General features: G+C 63.4%; 2 protein-coding genes across 7 annotated transcripts in view; one reads left to right on the forward strand and one right to left on the reverse strand.

Annotated features, from left to right (window-relative positions):
• The first annotated feature begins 192 nt into the window (after window positions 1-192).
• On the forward strand, window positions 193-2504 carry NDUFAF8 (NADH:ubiquinone oxidoreductase complex assembly factor 8). The gene is made up of 3 exons (XM_045190239.2): window positions 193-340; window positions 480-590; window positions 2199-2504. The coding sequence occupies exons 1-3, from the start codon at window positions 257-259 to the stop codon at window positions 2226-2228; spliced, it is 225 nt and encodes a 74-aa protein (XP_045046174.1). The 5' UTR covers window positions 193-256; the 3' UTR covers window positions 2229-2504.
• Window positions 2505-4344: 1840 nt separating this feature from the next.
• The window catches only part of SLC38A10 (solute carrier family 38 member 10), a 28906-nt gene continuing 8880 nt past the window's right edge, over window positions 4345-24370 (reverse strand). The window contains exons 7-17 of one of the 6 annotated variants that reach the window (XM_045190231.2): window positions 22875-22977; window positions 22085-22267; window positions 20484-20595; window positions 19578-19684; window positions 14731-14893; window positions 10136-10303; window positions 9375-9821; window positions 8706-8828; window positions 7623-7646; window positions 5985-6146; window positions 4345-5802 (exon numbers count right to left, since the gene is read on the reverse strand). In XM_045190231.2, coding sequence (XP_045046166.2) covers window positions 4757-5802; window positions 5985-6146; window positions 7623-7646; window positions 8706-8828; window positions 9375-9821; window positions 10136-10303; window positions 14731-14893; window positions 19578-19684; window positions 20484-20595; window positions 22085-22267; window positions 22875-22977 — 2638 coding nt within the window. In that variant the 3' untranslated portion in view covers window positions 4345-4756. Of the gene's footprint in view, window positions 5803-5984; window positions 6147-7622; window positions 7647-8705; window positions 8829-9374; window positions 9822-10135; window positions 10304-14715; window positions 14894-19577; window positions 19685-20483; window positions 20596-22084; window positions 22268-22874; window positions 22978-24370 lie in introns of all 6 variants that reach the window. The other 5 variants (XM_045190234.2, XM_045190230.2, XM_045190236.2 and 2 more) reach the window with 5 other exon arrangements.

The raw sequence follows: 24370 nt of genomic DNA on the forward strand, positions 1-24370 counted from the left end.
CCCTGAGGACAACTTAGGTAAACAATTTAAGCCTGGACCAATCCAAAGTCCCAGGTCAAAGACAGACAGCTTACCAGCCAGTTATAGGGCTTTTGAAGACAGCGGTTCCGGAGAGGTGGAGACAAGGGGTGAAGCTTGGCCATTTAGAAAACGGAGAAAAGGTGATGGGCGGAGGCCTCGACCTATCAAGGTGTTTGGCGCCGGAAGAGGACGGACCGAAGGTGGTGGCACCCACAGGCGCCAGGAAGAGCCGCTCATGTCGGGGAACGGGGCGGTGTGGGGGCGCGTGCGAAGCCGCCTGCGCGCCTTCCCAGAGCGCCTGGCGGCTTGTGGGGCCGAGGTAAGGAGCCGTCAGGCCGGGCAGGGCCAGGGGGGCGGGACGGGTGGCTGGGCGCTGACGGGGACGGGGCGGGGGTTGCCCGGGTGACCCGCAGGCGCTGGGGCCACCGCGACCCTCTTCTGCGCCACCCCGACCCCAGGCCGCGGCCTACGGCAGGTGCGTGCAGGCGTCCACGGCCCCGGGTGGCCGCTTGAGGAAGGACCTCTGCGCTCAGGAGTTCGAGGCCCTACGGAGCTGCTTCGCCGCCGCGGTAGGTGGACGCCCCCGACCCCCACTCGCAGGCCCGCCGCATGCGAGGGACCCGCTGGCCCCCCTTTCCTTCTCCTGGGTTCGCGTTGGGCGCCTGCTGGTGCTTCCCACGCTCCTCGCTGACCCACCGTCCCGCACGACCCCGCCGCCGCGGAGCCTGTGTGCCTGTCAGGTGGGGGTACTCCTGCAGCCGCTCGGCGAGGGCGGCGAAGGGGGTGGAGGAGCGTTTGGAAGCGCCCGCTGTGACTTGGCCACATCGGCCTTTACCGCCCACGTGCGTGCGCTGCGTGTGGCTTCAGCCGTGGGAGCATCCAGCACCTACTGGGCTGTCAGGTACCCCACTGCCCGCGCGACAGCCCCATGTCGCAGGGGATGGAAGGAGAACCCGTCGGCCGCGTAGGCTGGGTGGAGAGGCCTGAGCGGGAAGAGACTGTTCTTCTATTGGTTCTGGATTCGGGGGCTGCCTGCAGCTCTTCAATGGCAAGTGTCTTCTGTTTCTGAGCCCCGACGCTTCCTGGTCCCTGGCCCATCAAATCTGGTGGGAATCGTCAGGCCCTGTAGGTGGGTAAAGAATTAGTGTCACGTGCACACGTCTGTGTCCTAAAGGACGCGGAGGGCTGGGGTTGCGGGGACGTGTCTGGGGAAGCCCCGTGGAGGGACTGGGCAGGCTGGGGTGAGCGTTGATGGCAGAGTCGGCTCAGTGGCATTCACAGGCCCTGGGCCGTACCCTGATCTTCCAGAACCATCCTAAGCGAATAGCTGAGAGGACGTGGATGGACCCACGGGTCCAGCTCAGACGGTTCACATGCTCATTTTCCCGGGACTCAGGGAACCCCTGGCACCTCACTGTAGTTTTTAGATCGTTAGGGCTGGGGCACACCGGCCTCACCGTGCCACCCCGCCTCAGCCCTTGTCATCAATTTCAGACCCCTTGCGGGCTGTCCATCGGTTGTACTTGGCCCCTGGACTTGCTCCTGCCTCTTGGTGGCTTCCTAGTCTTACAGCTCTCCCCTGGGAGACAAGACAGACCTCCCTCCGGGTGAGGAAAAGGTCAAACAGCCCTACTACGCAGAGGTGTTCCTCCACCCCTTTTGTGGTTACCCGGGAGTCCCTGTTCCAGGGGCCTGGTCCCCCATGACTTACTGTCTGCTGCTCTGCCCCTGTCACACACACACATCCCTGCAGGTGTGCCCAGCCCTTGGAGCCCCACGCTGCCTCAGGGTCGCCCCTCATTGCAGAGCCAGGGGCGTGAGTGGCTCTCCGAGTGGGCAGCGCACAGATGGACCTGTTTGTGCCTTCTGCCTGCAGTCCAGAGCCGGAGCCTGCAGGGGAGGCTGACGGGGCTCCATGTCGGCCATGGCGCCCTGTGTGCCCTGTCCCCCGGCAATCGAGTCAACATCTCTGCCCTCAGTGTCCTTTGCAGGAAGGGCCCCTGCGCGGTGCCTGCGGGGGGTGGGGGGCAGCGGGGGAGCGGGCTCCCACCAGCCAGGCCCACAACCAGGCTTTCCGTGGTATTTGCTAAAAGGTGGCATTTGGTGAGAGTCTTTCTTCTTTGGAGCCACATCTAACTTGGAAACAGTCCATTAAGATAAAATACTTTATCTTTCAGGCCAAGAAGACTCTGGAGGGAGGACATTAGGAAGGACCCAGGGCACAAAGCCAGGGACCTGGTACTGGTGGCTCCAAGGGCCAAGCATCCTGGAATATCTAATGCTCTGAGGGCTGAAAGGACGGCCTGTTGGGGCGCGGCACCGTGCACACGGGGGTCTGGGCAGTGGACTCCGCGGGTCACATGATGCCCATCATGTGTGCGGGGCTGGCCTTGCCCCGAAGAGCCTGACAGCGTGGGCTGTGGACATGCTGCCTGGGCACCCTCACTTCAGAGTCTCCCCAATAAAGTGTCATCCGAGTCTCACGAAGCCTCAAGGCGTAACTGCCAGCTCCCAGGACGCAGGGAAGGTAGAAGACCCACAACGCGGGGGAGGGACCCCACGCAGGAACCCTGAGGCAGGAGATTGCTCAGAGCGGAGGGAAGGAGGGGTCTTCTGTAGAAGGCGGGTGGACAAGGCTGAACCCAGAGGGTCGGCTCAGGAACTTGGCAGCTTGGACAGCAGTGAGGCTGCAGGTCCCCTCCCACATGGGGTCGCCCACTGCTCTTCCTCAGCTTCCCAGGGCATCAGCTAAGTCCCTTCTGACCTGTTAGTTCCCAGGGCCCCTGGCCTGGGAATAGTGGCGAGGGGACCCCCAGTGCCTGCCGCACCCAGTGTGCGGTTCCTGAGCGCCACCTGCTGGGCACATGCAGCCTCTGCAGGAGCCCCTCCCAGGGGCGTGCAGGTCACTCTATCCTCAGGATGCACCCACCCTGGCATCCCTAAGCCGCAGGACTGAGGCCTGCACTTCCATTTCCTCTGAAAACTGTACTCCAGAACTGGCCCAGTTTTCCCCAGGTGGTGAAGCCCCCAGGTCTGAGACGAAGGTGTCCATCCTCAGACATGGGTCCCTGGCTGGCTTTGGCTGGCGGGCAGTTGCCTTTCACAGCAACCACTGGAATTCCAGACCAGAAACTGGTTGCGTGACCCCCCACCCCTGCCGGGGGTGAGGGAGACCCACAGATGGAGGGAGGGGTGGGCCAACCTTCCAGCTTGTGCCCAGTGGGAGCGCTCGGCCTGAAGCATGGACCCCTCTCCTGCCCCTTTGCGTCCCCTCCGACATCCGATAGCTCCTGGCACCTCCACTGCACACACCCCTCCAGGCTCCTCCCAGAGCTCTCCCACCAGGTGCTCCCTCCTGCCACCCTTTCAAACTCCAATCCAGGCTGGCAAGTGGAGCCACCACCCCGTATCACATACCCAGGACTACCGTGGGCCAGGTGCACCCCAAACACCAGCCTCAGCTCTTGGGGCCTCCCAAGATGTCCAGAGGCCTCACATGAGCAGCATCTGAGCCCCCACGCACCCCACCCCCATCTCCAGGGTTCAGGAGGAATTAGCTTGGCCTCCAGAAAGTTCCATCTCTTCTATTCATTTCCAGGCTGCCTAGTGCATAGAAATTACAATAAAAGGTAAAATCGATTTGTGAGGCCCTGAGGCCAAGGCAGTGTGGTGGTTCCTGGGCCCCACAATGCCCCTTTGGCAGGGTCTGGAGTCAGCACCGTCCCCACCCTGTCCCAAAAGGGGAGGCAGGTGCACACGGGACAAAGCGGTGAAGGCGCTGGGCGCTCATGGGACAGCTGCCCATGGCCCCTGGGGCCAGGGCGCCACCATTGGCTTTTCTGCTCCTTGAAAACTAGACACAACATGATACCCCACGCAACCCTGTCAGGTGAGCGGGCTCCAGTGAGGACGTGAGCTGTGCCACCCAAGGAGTAGCACTTGGGACAAGTTGCGGTTTGTGTGGAGGCCCCCCTCCCTGGGCCTGCTCGGTGTGTCCCAGCTGTGCACCTGGCGCTCTGGGGCAGCAAGCCCCAGGCAGCAGTTCTGACTCCATGGGCCTCTCTCAGGCTGCCAGGTTTGGTCCCCAGTCTGTCCCTTTACGGGCCTGTCATGGGTAGTACAGAATCATCTGTCAGCTAAGCTGCCTCAACCCCCACCTAACCAGACCTGAGTGGTAGAGGTTTTCGTAGAGACCCCACAGTCACTCAGGGAACTAAGGGGAGCGTGGGGCAGGGCCGTGTGATAGGCAGGTGCACTGGGCCGCGCTCTGACCCCCGGGGACGGAGTCACTGTCCGCTGCAGGCCCGCAGACAGGAAGCGGGGTCACGGCAAAGGCAGGGTGTTTATTCGGGTTTGTACGACGCTCGGCACGCGAGGCCAGTACAGCCCACACCACCCAGCGGTCTGCGGCCAGGGCCAGGCTGGGCTGCCATGTGCTGGTCCCACAGCTGCGCAGCACCCACTGTGTCAGAACACGGGGGGTGGGGGTGGGGGGCAGTCACGAGGAGTCCAGCGGGTGGCCACGGTGAGCTCGGTCGTCTGGACAGGTTAAGAGCTGCATCCATGATGGCAGAGACCTCTCTGGGAAAGGACACACGCAGGACAGAGCCTTCAGACCACCCCTCCGGGGCGTGAGCTCCGGGGCTTGGCACCGGCTTGCTCCAGGGCCACTGGCGGCCTGGCCGGGCCTGGATAAGACCTACTGGCCGGGAGGCCGGCAGGCACTTGGGAGCACTCAGGCCTCCTCCGTGGGCAACTGTTTGATCTGGCGACTGTGGACCACCCGCAAAGCGCCCCCGGCAGCCTGGCGAAGCTGGGTGTCAAGGGCATGGCGGAGGTCGTGGACCTGCACGTCAGACAGGGGGTGGAGGCTGATGACGACCCCCTCTTTGGGGGCTGGCCCACCATCCTCAAGTGGAGCCGCATCCCGCCGTCGCCGCCGGAGGTCGGCGCCAACCTGGACTTTCAGGTCTCGGTTGGGTTTGGCATTGTCCAGCTTCGGAGCTCCGGGCACAGCCTGTTTGTGCCTGAGCTCGGGGTCCGGCCTCTGCCCAGGCTCTTGGGTGGCAGTGTCTTCCTTGGAAGCGGGCACATGGTCCTCACCAGGGTGGTCCCCTCCAAGGGCCTCATTTTTTGCCTCTAGGTGGCCTCCCTGAGCCCTGGCAGAGGTGGCCGGACTTTCCAACTGCCGGGACCCAGCCTGGGCCCCCGGCGCTGCCCCTTCCGACCTGCTGGGCAGGCCTGCAGGTCTCTGGTCTTGGCCCCCTTGCTGGGGCTTCACAAGGGGGTCCCCGGCCTCTGCTCCCACTGCGCCTCCCTCCTCCTGAGTGTCAGCACCAGCAGCTGCTACCTCCTTTCCAGATTTGTCCTTCTCCTGGGAGCCTCCGCCACCAACGTCCTGACTCTGCCCAGGATCGTCCACAGCATCACGCTTCTCTGGACTCCCAGGTGCCCCAGCGAGGTCTGATTCTGGGGCCTGCTCCTGCACCGCAGCCCCTTTAGGCTCAGCAGCCTGGCCCTGCCGGCCTTCCCTCGGCTCAGCCTGGGGTACCCCTGGCTGGGTGTCAACCCCACCAGGACCGGCTGGGACTCTGCCTGCGGGCCCCCTGGGGCCCTCCAGGGGGCGCTGGCTGTGTCCCTGGGGCAGAGCAGGGGGCTGCTCTGGAGCCCTGAGCTCAGGTTCCAAAGGCTGCAAGGGGGGATGTGCCACTGTCCCCACGTTGTGGGCCTCCTGCTCCTTCCTCCTCAGTGCCGCCACCCCAGGCTCGGGCTGCATGCCCACTGCAAGTGAAGACACAGGTTTAGCATAGAGCCAGGCAGAAGGCACCGACCCCAGGACCAAAACGAACCACCTTGCCAGCGGTTCAGAAATGGGCATCACTACAGAGTTGCTGGGCAGGACTGAGGCCTCCCCCGCCGGCCCGGCCCACCCCCTCCCCAGCCCCACCCCTGAATGCACTTGCCCTCTTCCCCTTCCTGCCGCTGCTGGTGGATCTCCTTGTGCTGCTCCTCGATCACCGCCAGCAGCTTCTCCTGCTGGTCCAGGAGGCGCTTCTGCTGCACCTGCTGCTCCTTGATCACCTGCAGCAGGACGGCATGGTCCAGCATCTCCGCCCTGCCGGCTTCTGGGGGTTGGAAAACACGGTTGGAGCCTGTGCGGGGCTGCCACCAGGACACCAAAGCCACCTGCCAGGGCCTTCCCTGGGATGCCCTGCAGGCTCTTCTTGTGTCCCTGCTGGTTGAGGCATTAAGGGCAAGGGGGCCTCCCAGGGCCACTCACAGGGGCAGTGAGCGGTCTAACTGCCCGGCGCTCACACCAGGCACCTGCCAGAGCCGCACACACAAGGGCCAGTCTGGCCAGTTTAAGCTGGAGCCCACTCTGAGGAAGAACACCTACCGACGTTTCCCCCGAGGAGGGTTGAAAACCACCAGCGCCGTCCTGCTTCCCAGCAGAGACTATGGCTGGGCCCTCTGAGGACACAGTTGCCCCAGCATGTGCGGTCCCCACGCAGCTCCGTGTCCAGCCCCCTGGGACAGGGCTGTGGGCCCGTACTGAAGGAGGGTGGCGGGCTGAGGGAAAGGCCTGGTGGCAGGTGTGGCCAGGCCCTGCTGCCCCTACCGCTCAGAGCCCCATGCAGAACGTGGCCCCGGGGGGCCCGCGGCGCACTCCTGCACCTGCGGTGGCAAGCATGGGGACAGGGAGCCCGGGTTATGGAACTCCCGCGACACCTGAGTCTCAGCAGCAACACAAGCCGCATATGCACGTCGGAGGGAGGGAGACGTTCCCAGTAGGGAGAGCCCACCACCCAGCAACAGCCCCACCTGCTGGGCACACAGGACATGCTGGCTCGTCCTCCCAACAGTGACCTCTGACCTGTGACCTGCCAGAAGAGGGTGGGGTCAGCCTCCCAGAGGCTGCAGGGAATGTGCAGGCAGCAGGCCTGTGAGGAGCACGCTAAGGCTGACCATGGGAAGGATGGGCCCCGCCACGCACCCACCCAGATGCCCTGAAGTCCCCAAGACAACTGCTTAAGCAAAGCCACAGCTGTGGGCAGGGCCAGGGGTCCACACCCCTTCCTCTGATGAGGGGGGCACATGGCGCCATCCCCACAAGTTTCTGACCAGCCACTGTGGCCTCGTGACCGCACACTGGTCACTGGCTCACGGACGGCCCTGAGTGCGGCCAGCACCCCTGCCCCAGGCAGGCCGGGCCCTGCCTCACTGGCTGTGTGGAGGGCCGGCCCTGCACCGACACCAGGACAGACACGGAGCACAGTGGCGGTGACGGCCTGTGCGCCACTTGGACCACAGACACCAGCCGCACGGATAGGGCGAGAGCTACCTGACGCCAATGTGCACATGGCGGGCCTGCACAGGGCCCCACCCCATCTCCCAGGGGCCCAAGGTGACCAGTGCTGGCAGACTGTCCTCCAGTGACCGTGGAGCCACTGCAGGGCCCGGAAGGACCAGGGCATTTGGAAGAGAAGGGGGTGAACTGAGGCATCGAGGGCCCTAACCGAGGGGCAGGGGCCCGGCCTGTGCGAGTCTCTGGCCCACCACACACGTGCCTTCTGCTGCGACACACGCCTCTCAGTCCATACCTGCGACTATCTTTTGGATTTCAGCTGCTCATCCCAGTGAGAGGCACATGGAGGAAAGGCAGAATAGGAAACTGTGAGAATGCTCTTCAGAGAGAAATAACCAAAGGATCACACAGGTTTAGGCAGCCGGTCCTGAGCAAGGCAGCCAGCAAACCCAGAGAGACTGAGACAGAGACACAGCGCCGAAGGGGTGTCGCCGCAGCAGCCCCAAGTCACCACCCCCCACCCCCCACGCCCTGGGCAGGCGGCCCCAGGGTCCTGCCAGGAGGCAGGTCCAGACAGTGAGGCGTGTCCCAGGACCCCACCCAAGGTGGCTCCCCTTCCTCCCCAGGCAAAGGGACACAGGCCTGCCCCTCCCACATGGCCACCAAATGCAGCAAGTGCAGGAGCTCAGCCTGGGAGATGGGGCACTGGAGCCAGTGGGTCGCCAGAGAAATCAGGGTCACCCACCAGGCCAGCCAGGCGGCTGCCACCAGCTCCGACCACGGAGGTGGTGCCCCATGGGCGAGGCTGCGAGGTGAGTCCAGAGCCAACAGCTGGAGCCTACCCGCACGGGGCAGCAGGTCTGCAGGGCTCACAGTGAGTCTCACTCCCAACTCCCGGGAGAGAAGAGGCAGGAGAAGCTTTCCTTTTTTGGATGGGTGATGGGTCTTCACCGCAGTGACAAAGTGTCCCCTCGGGTGGCCCCCAGCTAAGGGGCATGGTGGACGAGGGGACAGAGCAGCACAGGCATCAGTCCTCCCTCCGGGTCAGAAAAGGATCAGAAAAGCCTCCAGATCGCTGAGGACTAACGCCCCGCCCCCACTAGCCCCACCCCCACAGGCTGTGAGGCCACAGGCTTAGGAACATGCACTCGTCCACTCTGAGGTCCTGAGACAGAGCAACAGGGTTTTATGGGCAGAAAGGGAGATGAAAGAGCTGCTTGAGGCCTTTCCGTCGTAGAAAACCAGGGAGCCTGAGACTGGGGCGGCCTAGAAAGGGCCCCTAAGACAACAGGCACTTGGTGGCTCCTTCCGGGTGGCTGGTGGCCCGCAGTCTGGAAGGAAGGGACGGCGGTGCACAGTGAGAAAGTAGAGCCCTTACCCTCCAACTTGCTGCCAGCATGGTCTCCGGCCTGTCCCTCCGCAAGGTCTCCGGCCTGTCCCTCCAAGTTCCTCTGACCTCGAGGCTCTGCCTGCTGCCCGGCCCCGGGGGCCGGCTTCCCTCCTGCACACACAGTGGAGACTCCAGTTCACAGGAAACGCAGAAGGGAGGGGCACAGAAGAAGGTAGAGGGGTGACAGAAGGCGGCAAATGTTCCCTAAAGTCACCCTGCCCTCGGCCCCGCCCTCCCGCCAGCTCGGTTTGTGTTCAGCCTGACGATGGCCAGGGAAGTAGTAAAAAGTGTTTACCAATCTCCCAGGCCCTGGCAGCAAGCCAGCACTCGCCCCTGGGCCAGTCACCAAGTGCGGGCCCGCCGCACCCGCGCCCCCAGCCGGCACTCGGCAGCGTGGCACCTGTCAGGCACCTGGCGCCATCCCCGAGTGCACCCAGACACACGGGAGCAGAGGGGCACCCGACATCCTGTGGTCTAGGAACAACTGCGTGACAAATGTCATGGTGGCCGTGGAGCCACCGGACAAACCCCCCGCAGAGGCAAAGGGGCTGCCACACTCACAGGCCAGCCTTGCGAGAGGAGAGGGCCCCAGGCTGGTCATCCCCACACCCACATCGAGGGGAGGGCCTCTCCTGATGAGCCCAGGCTGACACCCACCAGGCTCACTGTCCGCCAGCTTGCCTGCAGCCCCCGCAGCCTGGTCTGGCATCGGGACGCCGTCTCTTCTGTCCTGGGCGCCTGCCCCCGGGGCGTCCGGCCCTTCGGGGAGCCCTGCCTGGGGCCCTGGGTGCAGACCCCCGCCGCCCAGCCCCACGTCCTCCTTCACGGGCTCTATGGCCAGCTGACCGTTCCCTTCTGCGACCTTCTGAGGGTCTTCAGGAAGACCCACTGCTGCCTCCAAGGCCTGGACCTGCCCACGTCTCTCTCTTTCTGCATCCGGCAGGGGTGGCACCATGTGACCCTCCACCCCGGGTGCCTTTTCATCCACGTGTGAACGCTCATCATCCTCTGGTCCTTCTCGGTCTTGACCTTCGTCCACCACCACCCTGTCGTGAGGGACGGGGGGTTCGTGGCGGTGGGCCTCTCCCATGGGTGCCGCCACACCTGGGAAGACACGGAGGGCGTGTTGGGGAGCAGGGAGAGGACGACCCAGCCTCCGTCCCACGGGCTGTGTCCCAGGCTGGCGGCTGCGCCTCTCGCAGGTCTGACTGCTGTCTAGCCAAGGACTCACGCTGTTTCTGGAAAATTACAAGATGGGCAGCTGCAAACCAGCTGCTCCGGCAGGGGACAGGGCAGCCCTCTGAACCAGAGGAGGGAGGAGGCAGGAAGGAATGCAAAGTGGGCACGGCCAAGCGGGGAAGACCGGCAGCCCCAGGATTCCCTGCGCGGCCCCAGGCCTCCCACCCAGCCCGAACCACCTTGCCCGGGCCGGTCCAGCTGCGCCTCCTCCTGCTTCTCCTTGGCGTCCTCCCTTGGGGGCACATCCACAGGGCCCTTAATCTGGGCCTGCTCCATCTCATCTTTCTCCCGTGGCAGCTTCGGCTTATCTCGGCTGTCCGAGGCCACGTCCATGCCTGGGTCCTGGGCTGCAAGCACAGACTGGCTGAGAGTAGCATCTCCACACGGCTACCCCACCCATCAGCAGGGACCCAGGCGGTTTCCCTGGATTGTAATCACATCCCCCAGTCAAATGGCAGAGCCTAAGCAGTTTCACTTGTTCCATCACTAGCAGCTGCGAAGCACAGAAAACTGTCGTTTTTTCATGTGTATTTGCAACAAAGACACGTTGACAAGAAATTTACACCTAACTGGTACCAAGAGCAGCACTCTGTGCAACACTGGCCGTTACCACCAGATGGCAGCACGAACCCGCCCTGGACAGGCTGGGGCTGCCCAGCAGAGGGGCTAGAGGTGCTGAAGCTGTGAGGAGGCTGACTTGGTCACCCTGTTGGCCTCCTACTGCTGACGGTGAACATCAGTATCGAAAGGGTGCCCACTGAACCCTGCGCCCACAGCCAGCCTCTCCCAACAGCCTAGGCAGGTCCTCGGCAGGGGCCCAAGGACGGCCCCGGAACTGGGCCAGGGTGAGCCCATTGGGAAACCATGTCCATTTGAAACACACACGCTTCCTTTGCGTCGGGCAATGGTGGCAAAATCTAAAGAACTACAGAGGGGAGGACAGACTTAAAGACCTGTCCCTTCACCCTGAGGCAGGTGCCACCGCGCCCTCTGCAAAGGGAGGGCCGAGGCCTGGGGCGGGGGTTGGTAGGCGGCCGCAGGGACCGAGCAGGCCACTGAGGAGCACTCCTCTCGCTCCCGTTCAGACGGGGCCTGTCCCCTCCCACAGGAGAGGATGTCAGCAGGCTGGGCGGCGGACAGGCGTGCTGGTCCGGGGGCCGTGTCTCGTGCAGGGCAGGGACGGGCCCTGCTGGCTGCACTTGGAGGTGAACTGAGCTGTGGCCATCGCCACGCAGGTGAAAGCGGCCTGGTCTCCACCACACAGTTACCCTCACAGGCGCCCCATGCGCCACCAAGAAGCACCATAAACCAGAGGCATCTGCCCGGCAGATGGCAAAGGTAAAGAAGTCTCCCTGGGCGGTCATTTCTCAGCAGGGAACAAAACCAGTGCCCCACCCAATGTGGTCCGCTGGGGGGGGGGGGGGACCGTGACCGCAGCAGGTGTGGGGGGCGCCCAGGAAGCGCTACTCTCAGCCACCTGCCAGAAGTGTGAAGGGCACCCCTGCCTGGCAGCCTCCAGGGGCCGGACTCTGCACTCAAAAGCCGTTCCCACGCAAGGGCCACAGTGTCTTCTAGGGCAGAGCTGAGCTCCCAGGCGCCGTAAAAAACGGACATAAAACTTCAAACAACTAAACACAGCCGCTCCGCCTGCCTGGCTTCCGACAGGACGTGACCGCAGGCTGGGAAAGACAGGAAATGGCCCTGTGTGGCTGGCAGTGCGACCCCGTAAACAGCGGATGGGGCTGTGGGGGAGAGCCGGGTTCTGGCCCCACTCTCTCCTCCAAGGCTGGCAGCCGGTGGGGCTTAGGAGAGGCCAGCAGAGGGCACCCTGCGCCAGCACAAACCCCTGGCCCCTAAAGGTCAGCACTGGCCAGCTCACTGGTCCTCCAGGTCATCGCTTCCAACAGCTAAAGCAAGACTTGCCAGCAATCAATGGCCAAGGTAGCTAGACGCACAAGTTCCGAGTCGATGCCTCTTTCTGCCAGGCCATGGTGGACCCTACCTACCTGGGGCAGTCCAGCTAGTTGGTCAGTGACCTCCTGTACACTCAGAGCCGTGGTGACAAGGGACACACACTGAGGTGCTTCAGGCCAGGAGGTCCCAGGAGACAGCAGGCCGATGGCCAGTTACCACCCATCGGACCCCTCCTGGGGCCCAGCGTGGTGTCAACAGTTGTCTGGTTCTGGCTCAGGGAGACGGGCCGGGGGCTGCCGGCACAGGCTGTCCTGGCTCTGCCCCTGGGTGTCGCTGGGGTCGGACGCACAACAGCGTCCGAGGTGCAGCGTCCAGAGCAGCCTGCCCACAGTGACGAGGACCGCTGCACTGGAGGCTGGCTTGCCTGCCACCTACCGCAGAGCCCCGTCCCAGGTCGGGGGAAGTGCTACTGCCACAGCCCCAGCCGGTCGCTCCGTGCAGCTTGTGATCTGTGAGGAGAGCGGCCACCCCAGATGCCGCACACCAAGAGTCACTTAAATGACTCCTGAGTCCTGTACCCTGGAAGAGGGCTAAAGTTCGGGAGACACACGGGACCTCAGGGCCATGCCCTCAGAGAACAAGCAGACCCTTGACACTGCTTACGCGTCAGGCCCTACCACAAGGCGGCTCCTGGCCCCAGTCCTGCCTCTGCTCCAGCGCAGCTGCAATGCGCCAGACGGGTGCTCGGCCAGGGCGTTTGTAACCCGCTGGTCCTCACCTAGGGGCAGGGCGACCCAGAGGCAGCAGGTGGGGCAGCTGGTCCACTCATCAAGAGACCGGGCAGGCCAGGTCACTCGGGGCTGGGACGTGAGAGGCAGTGCCCCTCTCTGCCCTGGGGGCCCCTCTGAACCCAGCAGGTCCACACGGCTGGGCTCCCCACCGCATCCCGACGCAAGGGCAGACCCTGGACAGAGTCCATCACAAGGGCGGCGGGCAGGGGGCTGCAGCAGCAGCATGCCGTCCCCAGACCTGAGACCTGAGGACAGACTTGGACGTGGGGGCCGTGGCGAGCCCCCACTCAGGCCTGTGTCACCCTCTGCCGCCTGTGTCTGCACTCAGGAGTGCAGTGGCACTCGCAGGCCTTCCTCCTATCCAGCCGGGCACCCAGAGGGCCCTACCTGGCCCTTCTTCCCCACAGAGCAGGAGCATAGCCATGTCCCCCCACATGCTGCGGGAAGGGAAAGAGTCGTACGAGGGATGCTGGCCGGGGCTGCTCCCCGACACTGCAGGACACGGTGCAGGCGCTGGGGGAGAGGAACTAAGGGGACGCTGCCGTCACGGGAGGAGCCATCATGTCACAGCCTGTGTCTACCAGCCAGCCCCCGCAGGTGCTCCCAACCAGGAGGCGAATGGGTGACTCTGCCTCTGAGCCTTCGCAGGGCTCAGCACCTCTCCCCCCGCTGTGCACACACCGGCATGCGTCCCGGGCTCTGCTTGCCAATCGAGCTGGGCCGTGTGCCGGTCACACTCGTCGCCAGGAGGGCAGGACTCCCCTGGTCACTCTCAGGGCCAGCTTGGGGCTCTAAGGCAATTCTGTGCCGTCCCATCACTGAGACGTCAGACACCAGCAAGCCTGCTCGTGCGCCGCCAGCAGCGCCCAATGTGCATGGTGCAGACCCGCAGGCTCTGCTCCGCTGCGGTGAGGCTGCCCGTCAATTACGGGGGTGGCCGGGGAGAGAGACTCAGAGAGTGAGCTAAAGACAAACGGCATGTGGTTCAGGCATGTGGTTCCGAGGGGCCCTGTGTTTTGTTACAGCCTCGAGGAGTAAATGGAAACCAGATGTGGCCACAGCGCTCCAGGTGAACCAGCACCGCCTCCAGGGCAGAACGCAGCTGCTGGGGCCGCCCGTGCTGGCTCACGCTGGGAAACCCTCCACCAGACCTGCCACAGCCTGCTCAGGAGGGAGAAGCCGGTGCCCAAGTCCAGTTCTGGAGGGCTTCCCCCCCACACACACACGGGCCGACACGCCGGGCAAGGGCCCAGGCAGGGCGCCAGCGCCATCCCTCCCCCTTTACGTGGACCTCTTCCCCACGCAAACCTCTGAGTCCGGGCACCAGCCACGGACGCCTACAGCTCCCAGCTGAGGGGTGTTTCTCCCATGAGCCCCGCCCCTCCCAGGGGTCTTCACTGCTGGAAACCCACTGAGGGAGGGTCTTCTTGCTGGCCCTGCAGGCACAGGAAGGCAGAAGGGCGCACGCTCATTCCGGGCACACAGAGGTGAAGCTGGAACAGAGGCAGCAACAGGGCCAAGGAGCACGGCCCCTGCCAGCACCCCAGCAAATCCACGCCCCTGGCCGGCCATTCCACAGGACCTTCTCTTTTGTCAGTAACTTTGGGTGGGGAGATCCCAGGCACGCTCAGCAACCGCCTTTCCTGCATCCCACAGGCACGGGCACCGGGCTCCGCCAGGTGGCCTCGGCTGAGGGAGGGTGTGAGAGTTGTCACCCTACCTGAACAGGCAGCCTGACCAGGGACAGGCATCAGCAGCACACGAAGCACAGGGGTGTCACCGACTCTGGCCAGGCGACACCCGGCTGAAATTTACAACCTCAAAGCTAACAAATGCGAGCGACATCCACAGACTGACCCCCCAGTCAGGGCACTGAATGGGGGCACGGAGGTCTCAGCCTTGCTGTCCTGCCTACTGTCTGTCCCCTGCATGCAGATGGCTGCCCACTCCCCCTCCATCACCCAAACGGAACAGACGCAGCTGGGCAGGTGAGGAAGCCTGGAACAGGCCACCTGCGTTCTCAGGACCCCAAGGGGCTGGGGGCCATGGCGTACCTGAGAGCCGCGTACCTGGAAGCTGGGCCGCCTCCGCCTCCATCGCGCCCTCAGCCTCTGCGTGCCGACCACCGGGGGCTTCCTGTGCCACATCCAAGTCCACAGGGGTCTCCTCACTTGTGGACAGGGTGGTGAGTGTGCTGACCACCAGGATGCCCAGGCCGACCCAGAGCACCACCTGAATGAGACAAAGACCCCGAGAGCAAGAGGGGACACGCAGCCCCAAGCCCTGCCTTCCCAGAGAGGCAGGCGGCAGGAGACCGGAAGCCCCCCTCTGAGAACAGCAGGAGCAGCGGGGGCAACGCGGAGGCCCGCCTGTCAGTCAGTCCCACTGGCTACCAGGAGACGTACCAGGAGACGGTGGTCCCTCACTGATCACCACAGCCGAAGCGTCGGCCAAGCCTGCTAGGGCTGTACCTGCCGTGGGGTGGGGAGCCGGGACGTGAGGGAGCCCGGAGAGAGAAGGGGCCTGTGTGTGCCAGAGTGCCTGCCAGCTGAACAGTGAATATTGTGCTGGAAAGGAAAAGGCAGCAACGGCCCCTGCAGGCTGGGCTGCGGGGAGTTAGCACACCCAGGCGCATCTTCTCAGGTCTCACCAGGAGTTGCCGCGCCCCCTCTCCCCCGAGTCTGTGTGCACAGGCACATACGGACAGGGGCCGGCCGGGAGCTCGCACACGCACATCCGCACACCGGGCCGAGAGCTGGCCTTGGCTTCAACAGGCAGGTACTAGACATGTCCCAGCCCAGGCAGGAGAAAGAGGAGGCGGCCCCTCACCCCACCTCCTCTGCCGGGGCCGGGAGCCGATGTGCCCATGATGGTGAGCAAGGCTAACCACAAGGAAAGAGGAGACGAGACCAAGAGCCCGGCGAACATTCGAGAGGCACAGCAGCCAGTCAGAAACACGAGGGGCGAGGCAGCCGGGCCACCGCACAGGGAGCCCTGAGGACGTGCTGCAGGTCAGCAAGAGTGTAAGGATGCTGACTCTAAATTCATCTCCAGCTTCAGTGAATCCCAGCCAGGCCGAAGCACAAAGAGCTGGGGTTACTCTGTTGCGAGTCAGACCCGCTGACTTGCACGTGGGTACAGAAGACAAACACGCGAGAGCGCCCAGAAACCTTATGAACAGAAGCAAAGCAAAGGGCGAGAACGCAGCGTCCGGAGCACGTCCCGTGCGGGCACCCTGTTGCAGGCCTGGCAGGCACAACAGTGTGGAGGCCACGGGGCTGGACAGGCCGGCCAGCAAGCAGGACAAGAGTCCCGAACGAGGCCCAAACACGCCCAACAGCGCCACACGAGGGGGCAGTGGCAGTTCCCATCAGCTGAGGACGGAGGTCTGACAGCTGCGGGCGGGGGGGGGGGGGGGGGGGCGGGGGGGCCTGGAAAAGCCCTTATTAGCACAACCACCACTTTGCTCACCCCGCACGGAAGCAGACAGGTCAAAGAGCCCAAGGGAAAAGCGAACGGAGGCCGGACGAGGGAAGAAGTCTTCACGGAGTGCGGGAGCGGGGAGGCGTCTAACTCTCTCCCCCAGAAAGAGTCGGACGGACCAGGACCCGAGACTTAACAAAACGGAGAAAACACGAGCCAGCTGGCAGGCGGTGCGCTGAGTCCTCCCTGCTGCGAGCAGCTCCTGCAAGTGCTGCCCAGCGCTGCCCCCGGCTGGGGTGGGCAGCCGGTGGGGGCGGGCGGCCGGCGGAGACCGCTCCCCACTTGCACCCCGTGAGGGCAGAACAAACGTGTGGGCACTGAGCACGCACACAGGACGGCGCCAGAGTGAGGGGCTCCGCCCCTAGAGGAGGAGGGCGCCCACGTCCTGCGTGTCCTCCTCCCCAGGCCAGTGCCCTGCCAGCTGTCAGTCCCACAGAGACGCTCAGCAGAGAACTGAGCGACCTCAGGCGAAGTGGTTCCCTGAGACCCAGGGAGGCTACACCCTAGGAGAGAGGGAAAAGCACGGCAGATTTGCATCACCCGCCGCCGCTGCCCTGTCTGCTGCACGGAAGAGAACGCCCTCAAAATCCCATCAGGCCCTGACCGACCTGGGTCAGTGGGCTGGGTGTTGTTCCGCAGAGCAAAAGGTCGCTGGTTCGATTCCCAGGCAGGGCACATACCCGGGTTGTGGGCTCAGTCCCTGGTTGGGGTGCCTACAAGAGGCAGCCGATCGCTGTTTCTCTCACTGATGTTCCTCTCCCTCTCTCCCTTCCCTTCTCTCTAAAAATGAATAAATAGATTTTCATATTTTAAAAAAAGGACCTCGACAGTTCTCACACATACTGTCCACAAACTACCAAGCATGCCAGGAGGTGGGGCCAGTGGACAGAAAACCGAGAATCTGCGGGGACCCGTGTAAGTACAGACGGGCTCTCTGAAACCGGTGTCTCGAGGAGTTTGAAATCCACGTAAAATTAAAACACATAAGAAGAACACACCAAAGGCCAGAGGCAGGGTATGGCGTTAAAACAGCACGGGCCCCTTGCCTCGTCTGGAGAGCGGCAGATAACAGTTACCGCCGACTCGGGCGAGCCAAGGCCTCCCATCACACGGCCTCGTGCTCAAGAGCAGGAGACGGGGCGCACACAGCACCCGCTGACGGGGAGAGGGGAACAGACACTTAACATGCTTGCTTCACCCGAAAGGTCGCAAAAAGAAAAACACCAAAAAAGAACAGATGGGACAAATAAAAAACAAAGAATAAGATGGACGCTTTAATCCCCCCAAATCAGTAATTACATCAACTGTAAACAGTCTTAAATACTCCGATTAACAGGCTGGATGAAAACGAGGCAGGACAAAAGCCCACCACATGCTGTTGTAAGAGACACACCTCAGGTAGAGAGGCATAGCGAGATCAAAAGAAGTACAATGAAAAAGCTGCATTGTGCAAATATAAACCCCAAACAAAGCTGTGTTAGCTACAATGTAGCAGAGGAGGCTGACTTCAGGAGAGACACATTTTCAAGATAAAAAGGGGGCATTTCCCAGGAAAAAGGGTCAGTTTAACAAGACATAAGCATCTTAAACCTGTTTGTTCCTAGTAACTCAGCTTCCAAGTGGAAGGTAAGAACTGTGGAAGGAAGCGAACCTACCGTCGCGATGGGAATGGCCACATCCCCATTCCCAGAATGACAGGAAGGTTTAAGAGTCAGGGAGCACAGGTAAATCTGAACACCGCCGTCGTGAATGTGACTGATCTACATGCTGCTCCCAACAAGGGCAGACCACCTGGCAAGGCGAGCGCCCACCAGGGCACCACGTGCCAGGCCAGGTGAGTCTCAACCGGTGACACAGGGCTGAAGTCCAGTGTGTACCCTCCAACCACACAGGGAAAAGATGACCAGGAAACCCCCCAAAGCAGGTGAAGGAGCACCAACCACAGGATCGAGAGGTTGCTGTGGCCTGAGGGAAGCCGCTGACCCCGCCACCCCCAGGGTGCTTGGCCCCTCCAAAGGCCAATGGGCTGTCTCAGAGGAAGCTGACCAGCGACCAAAAGCTCAGTCAATGGCTCGAGGCCTGCAGCAGGGACAGCACCCTGGAGGATGGAAGGTGGAGGGTTTCCGCCGCCCAGCACCGTGCCCAACGGGAGAGCGCGCTGGTCCACAGGGAGGCCACAGGGGACAGGCACCCTGGGGACGGAGGGTGCTGGCTAACCAGAGCCCCAGCCTGCCTCACACCCACCGAGTGCAAAGGGCTGCGAAGGAGGAAGTTAGAAGTTTCTGCAGTGTCCGACAGGAGACTGTCCTCTGAGCCGGGGGACAGGCAACGCCACCTTCAGTGGCACAGGAAAAGCACGCAGCAAAGAAGGACCGAGAAGCTGGACAACACTAGAATCAACACCTGTTGACCGGAACGAGTCACGCAGAGTGAAAAGGTGGGCGGGAGTGAGAGAAAACTTTTGCAATATGTTCCTGCAAAAAGAGCCACAGTACATCTAGAATCTCAAACGTCTGCAAGTCAGTAAGACAGACCAATCGATCAAAACGGTCCAGAAGACCCCACGGAGTGGCCACGGACACGGGCGGGCCCCAGCCTCCTTGGCCACACGGGGACCACTCACCACGCACCCACCAGGAGGCCTGGGTCCGTAGAAGGGATGGCAGGTACAAAAGCCACCGGAACTCTAACATGGTGCCGAGAACCACGTAGGAAAACCAGAAGTTCAGTAAAACCCACCAAGTCCGGTGGACGGAACCCAGGCCCGGAAACACTCCCCACCCCCGAAGTGAATAACCAATGAAACGCACAGGCGTGCACCCGGAGACTCTGGGGCGGCCCACCTGGGACCCTGGCCCCGGCAGGTGTCACGCAGCAGTGAACGCGGGCAGACCACCTGCCCTGGCCCAGCCCCGAGGTAACACAGGTGAAGGCAGACGTGACCTAAGGAAGCCAGACACACACAGGTGCGCGTTGTGAGACTCTGTTTACACCGTCAGACGGGCAAAGACAGACGAGCTCAACTGCATGCGGACGCTGGGGCAGACGCCTCACGGTTCCGCCTGCTCGGGCCGCTGACACGACACCTCCTTTTCTAAAAGCTCCTACAGACTCATCCCCACACACGGCGAGACACTCTCCCTGCTCACCCATCCGCCACAGCGGGAGATGGGAGGGGTGGCTTCGTGAGAGTCCCTAGCAGGATGGGGGGGCGGGGGTCCTCCAGAGCGGTGGCCTCAGGGGAAGGGACTGGACCCACAGACAATGCAGGCCCCACGCGGGCACGTTTGGGGAGCAGACGTTTGGGGAGCGCACGTTTGGCTTCAGTGCTGATGAGGACGTCATGACCCACGGGACCGGAACCTCGGCAGGAAGATCAGCAGTGCACAGGAGCCTCGAGAGAGGGCGCCCCTCGGAGGCCGGCCGCACTCACCTGGGAGAAGAGCGTGTTCTTGTGGATCTTCTTGTGGATCAGGGCCGGGCAGATGAAGCAGATGAGGCTCCCCGTGGTGGCGCCGGTGAGGCCCAGGATCGTCTCCACTGGGGACGAGAGCGCCCGGGGGCTCCTGGAGGACCTGGGCTGGAGCTGGCCGCAAACCCGAGAGCAAGCAGAGCCCGCCCTGTCCCCTGGACACTCAGACTGCGCAGGCTCAGCAGCCGGGTGGGAGCACAAGGCTGCTCCCTCCCGCTGTGGCGTCTGTGCCTCAGTTTCCTCACTGACGCGGCTCCAACCCTCCCTGGGGACAGCACGGCAGCTCTGACCCCTCACAGAAGCAAGCCCCAGGGAGGCTGCTCCAGGGCTCAGCTTTGACCCCCCTCCCCCCGCCCCTGGGTCGGCGCCACACTGCCTGGCTCCACGACAACCCCCTGCTGCTCAGCAAGTAACCAAGCAGAGCTGAGCAGGGCAGTCCCAGGACGTGGGTGGAAGCCAGGAGGGTAGGGGCCCCGGGCTGTGACCTGGGGAAGGCAACACAGTCCCACTCAGCAGCACCTGGTGGCAGTAACCTTTGTCTGTCCAGGGGCCGCGGGCAGAGCCCTGGCCTTCGCCTGGCGGGAGCAAGGGGCCGCTGTCTGGTTGCTGCCTGCCCGAGTGGGGTCTCTGCCCCGGTGCCAGTGCAGGTCCCCGTGCCTGTGCGGGCCCCTCAAACTGCCACGTCTGCCCGTGCCTTCCCCCGCTCCCAAGAGGAAGGCTGAGAGTCTTGGGGTTTTTAGGAGACTGGAGACTCCTGAGGGCAGGATACCGTGAGACGCGGAGGCCGCCAAAGGCCCATGTGCAACAGTGAGGAAGCAGAACACAGGGGAACATGGCGGAGGCCGGTGGCCGGGCAGCCCCACTTACCGTTGGGGATCATGATGCCGCCAACCATGGTGCCAAACACCACCGACAGGGTGAGCGCCTTGAAGCGCAGAGGCGGCATGTAGCCCCCGGCAGCGAAGGTCCCGTCTTTTTGCTACAGGGGAGGAAGCGGAAAGAAGGCTTTGAGATGCGGGAGCCCCACCCCCTCCTTCCAGCAAGCCCCTCGGAGCCTGCCAGGGCTCTGTGTGGGGGCCCCAGCCGCCCTCGAGCAATGGGATGTGGCCCTGCAGCCCGCCCTGAAGCACAGGCCACTCCTCCGTCGGCATGCGAACCAGCCCTACGACTCCGGAGGGAAAGGTCAGCAGCTGGTCCTGACCCCCCCAGAGCAGCACCACGAAGGAGGTGCGCAGAGTGCGGGGCAGACGCAGCAGCAACTCCACGTGACACGTGTGTGGCTCGCAGTGCGGGGCCCGCGCCCCTCCCCCACACACAGGCCAGCAGCTGTGAGGCGCACACGAGCCGACCCGAAGCCCCTCCGCCTCTGTGGCTCAGCATCTTCACGTGTGAACCTGGGGTCACACGGTGAGGACCATGTCAGGTGACTGCAGTGAAGCTTCTAGAACAACATGGGGCACACAGTGGGGCTGACTGGAAAACACCACTGTGGCCCTGACCAGTGCAGCTCAGTGCATTGGGCGTCGTCCTGCAAACCGAGAGGTCACCAGTTCGATTCCCAGTCAGGCCACACGCCTGGGTTGTGGTCCAGACCCCAGGGCGTGTGAGAGGCAACCACACACTGATGTTTCTCTCCCTTTCTCCCTCCCTTCCTCTCTAAAACTAAATAAAGAAAACCTTTAAGGATAAAAAATAAAACAAAAGTGTTCTGCGCACAGAAACGCAAACACCGTTCGGACATAGAGCCGTGTTTGCCTCACACGGTGAAGACGGAGGCGGCAACCACAGGGCGGGCGCTGGGCTGGACGCCAGGGGCCCCAGGGCCACATGACTTGCCCGCCACTGCCCTCCAAGGGACAAAGTGCTAAATCAGGCCTGGCCTAGAGCCTGCTGCCTGAACAGCTAGCGAGGGGGGCAAACCAGACTGGGCGGGCAGCCAGTCCTTCAGGGCGTGGCCTCTGTGTGGGCGCCATCTGTGGTGGTAGGACCCGTGGGAAGTAGCGCTGACCACGTGGACGAGCAGCCCTATTCTAGCTGTTCTGGAGCCTGGGTGTCCCACCCTGCCCAGTCTGGTGTCACACTCTGGCCCGAGCCAGTCACGTGGGACCCATGCAGCCACCAGAAGTCCCTGCCTATGCCTCAGACCAGCCTCCACGACTTCCGGTCAGGGACGCGACACCCGTCACACAGAGAGGAGCCGTGGGCCTGGGCTGCTTGGACACTGGGCCTGACCACACATGTGAGTCACTCCCTGTTTGTTCTGGCGCTGTGCTGTTTCTTTTCTCCAAAGTTGGGTTAAAAAAAACCCTAATAAAAGATCGCATTGTAACTGAACCTTTTTCACACTTAGCTGGGAAAGCTCGCCCACCACCACCCAGGACATTAAAAACGAGCAAAAGCCACTAGGAGAGAAGGTCGTGGAGCCTGGAGAAGCAGGGGCCCCACACCGCGGTCCGAGGGCGCCTCACCTGCCGCTCAAACAGCAGCGTGCTCAGGGCCTGCCTGCAGGGCAGGATCATCATGGGGAAGCCCACGGCCACTGACATCATGAAGCCGGCGCGGATCATCTGCGTCACCAGGTTGGAAGGGAAGTGCATCAGCACGTTGCCGGCGATGGCCTCGGTGAAGCTCACGTAGCCAAAGAACCCCACCTGCCGGGGGACAGAGCAGAGGCGCAGCTGCTGGGGCTGCCCCCGCGCCTGCCTGCCTCCCTGCTCGCACACGGTCCTCCTCCCCAGGAAGGGCGGGCACCAGAGGTGAGGGCCCCACACAGCTCCCCATGAGGACGGCAGGGCTCTGAGCAAATGGCGCTCCTGTGTGGCAAGTGTGGGGCCGCGTGGCCCAGGCACCCGCCCCTGTGGTTGGAGACACCCTGCTGGTGCCGAGCCACGCAGACCATCTGTGAGCGTGAGGACTCTGCAGCCCTGGAGTCTGGGCGACAGCCCTGGCGTATTTACGACTGTCCACAAGGTCGCAAACGGGAGCCTCTGGAGACGGGGGCAGGGACTGGCCGGCTGGCTGTCCCCAGCGGCGGGAGTGGGCTGGGGCCCAGGCAGTGCTGCCCACCCCGGAGCGCCCCCCCGACAGGCCATGAAGACCAGCAGGGCGGAGTGGCTCTAGGGTGGCCCGGAGTGGAGGTGAGGAACAGGGCCGCCTGCCACCACTGGGCTCTGGGACACTGTGCCAGGGGCCTGTGGGGAGCTGGGCACTGCCACCCGCCCGTGACACGGCGAGGAGGGGAGGGCACAAGGGCCCTACCATGACGTAGAAGATGGTCACTGCCTTGAGGGAGGAGGCAAATATGGAGCTCATGGTTTTCACCGACGGCTCGTCCAGGCTGTCGTAGGTGGGCAGGACCTGGCTGTGTGAAAACAAGAGGCTTCACAAGCAGGTTCCAGAAACAGACACAGCCTCAGCCAGAGTCCCTGACACCCCCAACCACACCTGCCACATGTAACTCAGAGCCAAGATACTGCAACAGGGTCGGGGCGGGAAGCTAGGGGGCTGAGGGCCCCCCGACTTGCTCCCTGCAAACACGTGGCAGGCGCGGCAGAGTGAAAGGCCGTGGGCCTGCTGCCCCAGGAGCGTGACCGCTGGGGGAGCGCGGGGCTTGGGGAGGCAGGAAGCGGTGCGGAGCGCCGCTGTCAGAGGACTGGAAAGTTAAACAAACACAAGCCGGCCTGGACGCCCGCCCACGTCCGCACCCTGGCGGCGCTCAGATCCGCGTGGACGGGAGGCAGGAGATGACAGAAGAGCAGCTCCTGTCCCCGCCCTGGGCCAGCAGTGCGGTGCTGCCGGCGGGGGAGGGACATGTACACCTGGGTTCTCCGAGGAAAAAAGGGGATGCGGAGGAAGTCGGGGAGCAGGCCCAGGAGGAAGGAGCTGCACAGGGGGCGTCTAGACAAGAAGCGGGGCTGATGCTGTGCTGACAGTGGCCGCTCTGCAGTCCTACCCGCCCGGGTCCTAGTGTGGCTCAGAGACACAGCCCGAAGGCCACCATGGCCAGCAGCCACAACGCACCCGAGTCACACAGGCCCCAAGGCACCAGCAGGAGGTACGTCAGAACAGGCTGACGGCGGTTAGTGGGTGAGCCCAGCAGTCTGTGGAGCCAACCCCACGGCTGCCTTTGCAGAGCGAGGCGTGAACTAGAAGGGCGTACTGCGTTTACCACAGAGCAGGTGACCAGGACAGGGCGGAGATTCAGATGCCAGAAGCTGACACCCACCACCCACTCCTGCGCACAGGCCACCGTGGACCCTGAGGCCCAGGCCTGTGAGGCTGGGAGACGGCCGGGACCCTCAGGGGAAGCAGCTCCAACATCTGGTGCCGGCCAGCCCCTGGGGCTGGAGCAGCGTCCCCATGAGGGAGCCCAGTCTGGGGAGTGGCATCAGGCCCAGGCCCAGGGCTTCCCGCCCGCGGCCGCCGCACACACGGAAAAGCCCCTGCCCCGGGAGCTGCAGGTGCTGTGGGAAGGGGTTGCGCAAGGACAAGTGTGGAAAGCCCAGGTGTCATCACATCCCCACTGAGTCTGTGCCCCAGGTTCCCCTGATGGCGGGAGCCACAGACCCCCACAGCACAGCCCACCTTGCACTCCACCTCACTAGGGGGTGCCCATGACCCAGTCTCCCTGAGTCACGCAGAGCTTTCTCCGCGGGGCCCTGAGCACGCTCTTCTGCCCGCAGCACAGACCCAGGCCCCCGTGTCCCCTGGGCACTGCTAGCTCTGCACCCCAGCACTCCCAGATTAGAAGGGAG

Source organism: Desmodus rotundus, unplaced genomic scaffold, assembly GCF_022682495.2.
Source record: "Desmodus rotundus isolate HL8 unplaced genomic scaffold, HLdesRot8A.1 manual_scaffold_272, whole genome shotgun sequence".
In the NCBI taxonomy this organism is placed as follows: domain Eukaryota; kingdom Metazoa; phylum Chordata; class Mammalia; order Chiroptera; family Phyllostomidae; genus Desmodus; species Desmodus rotundus.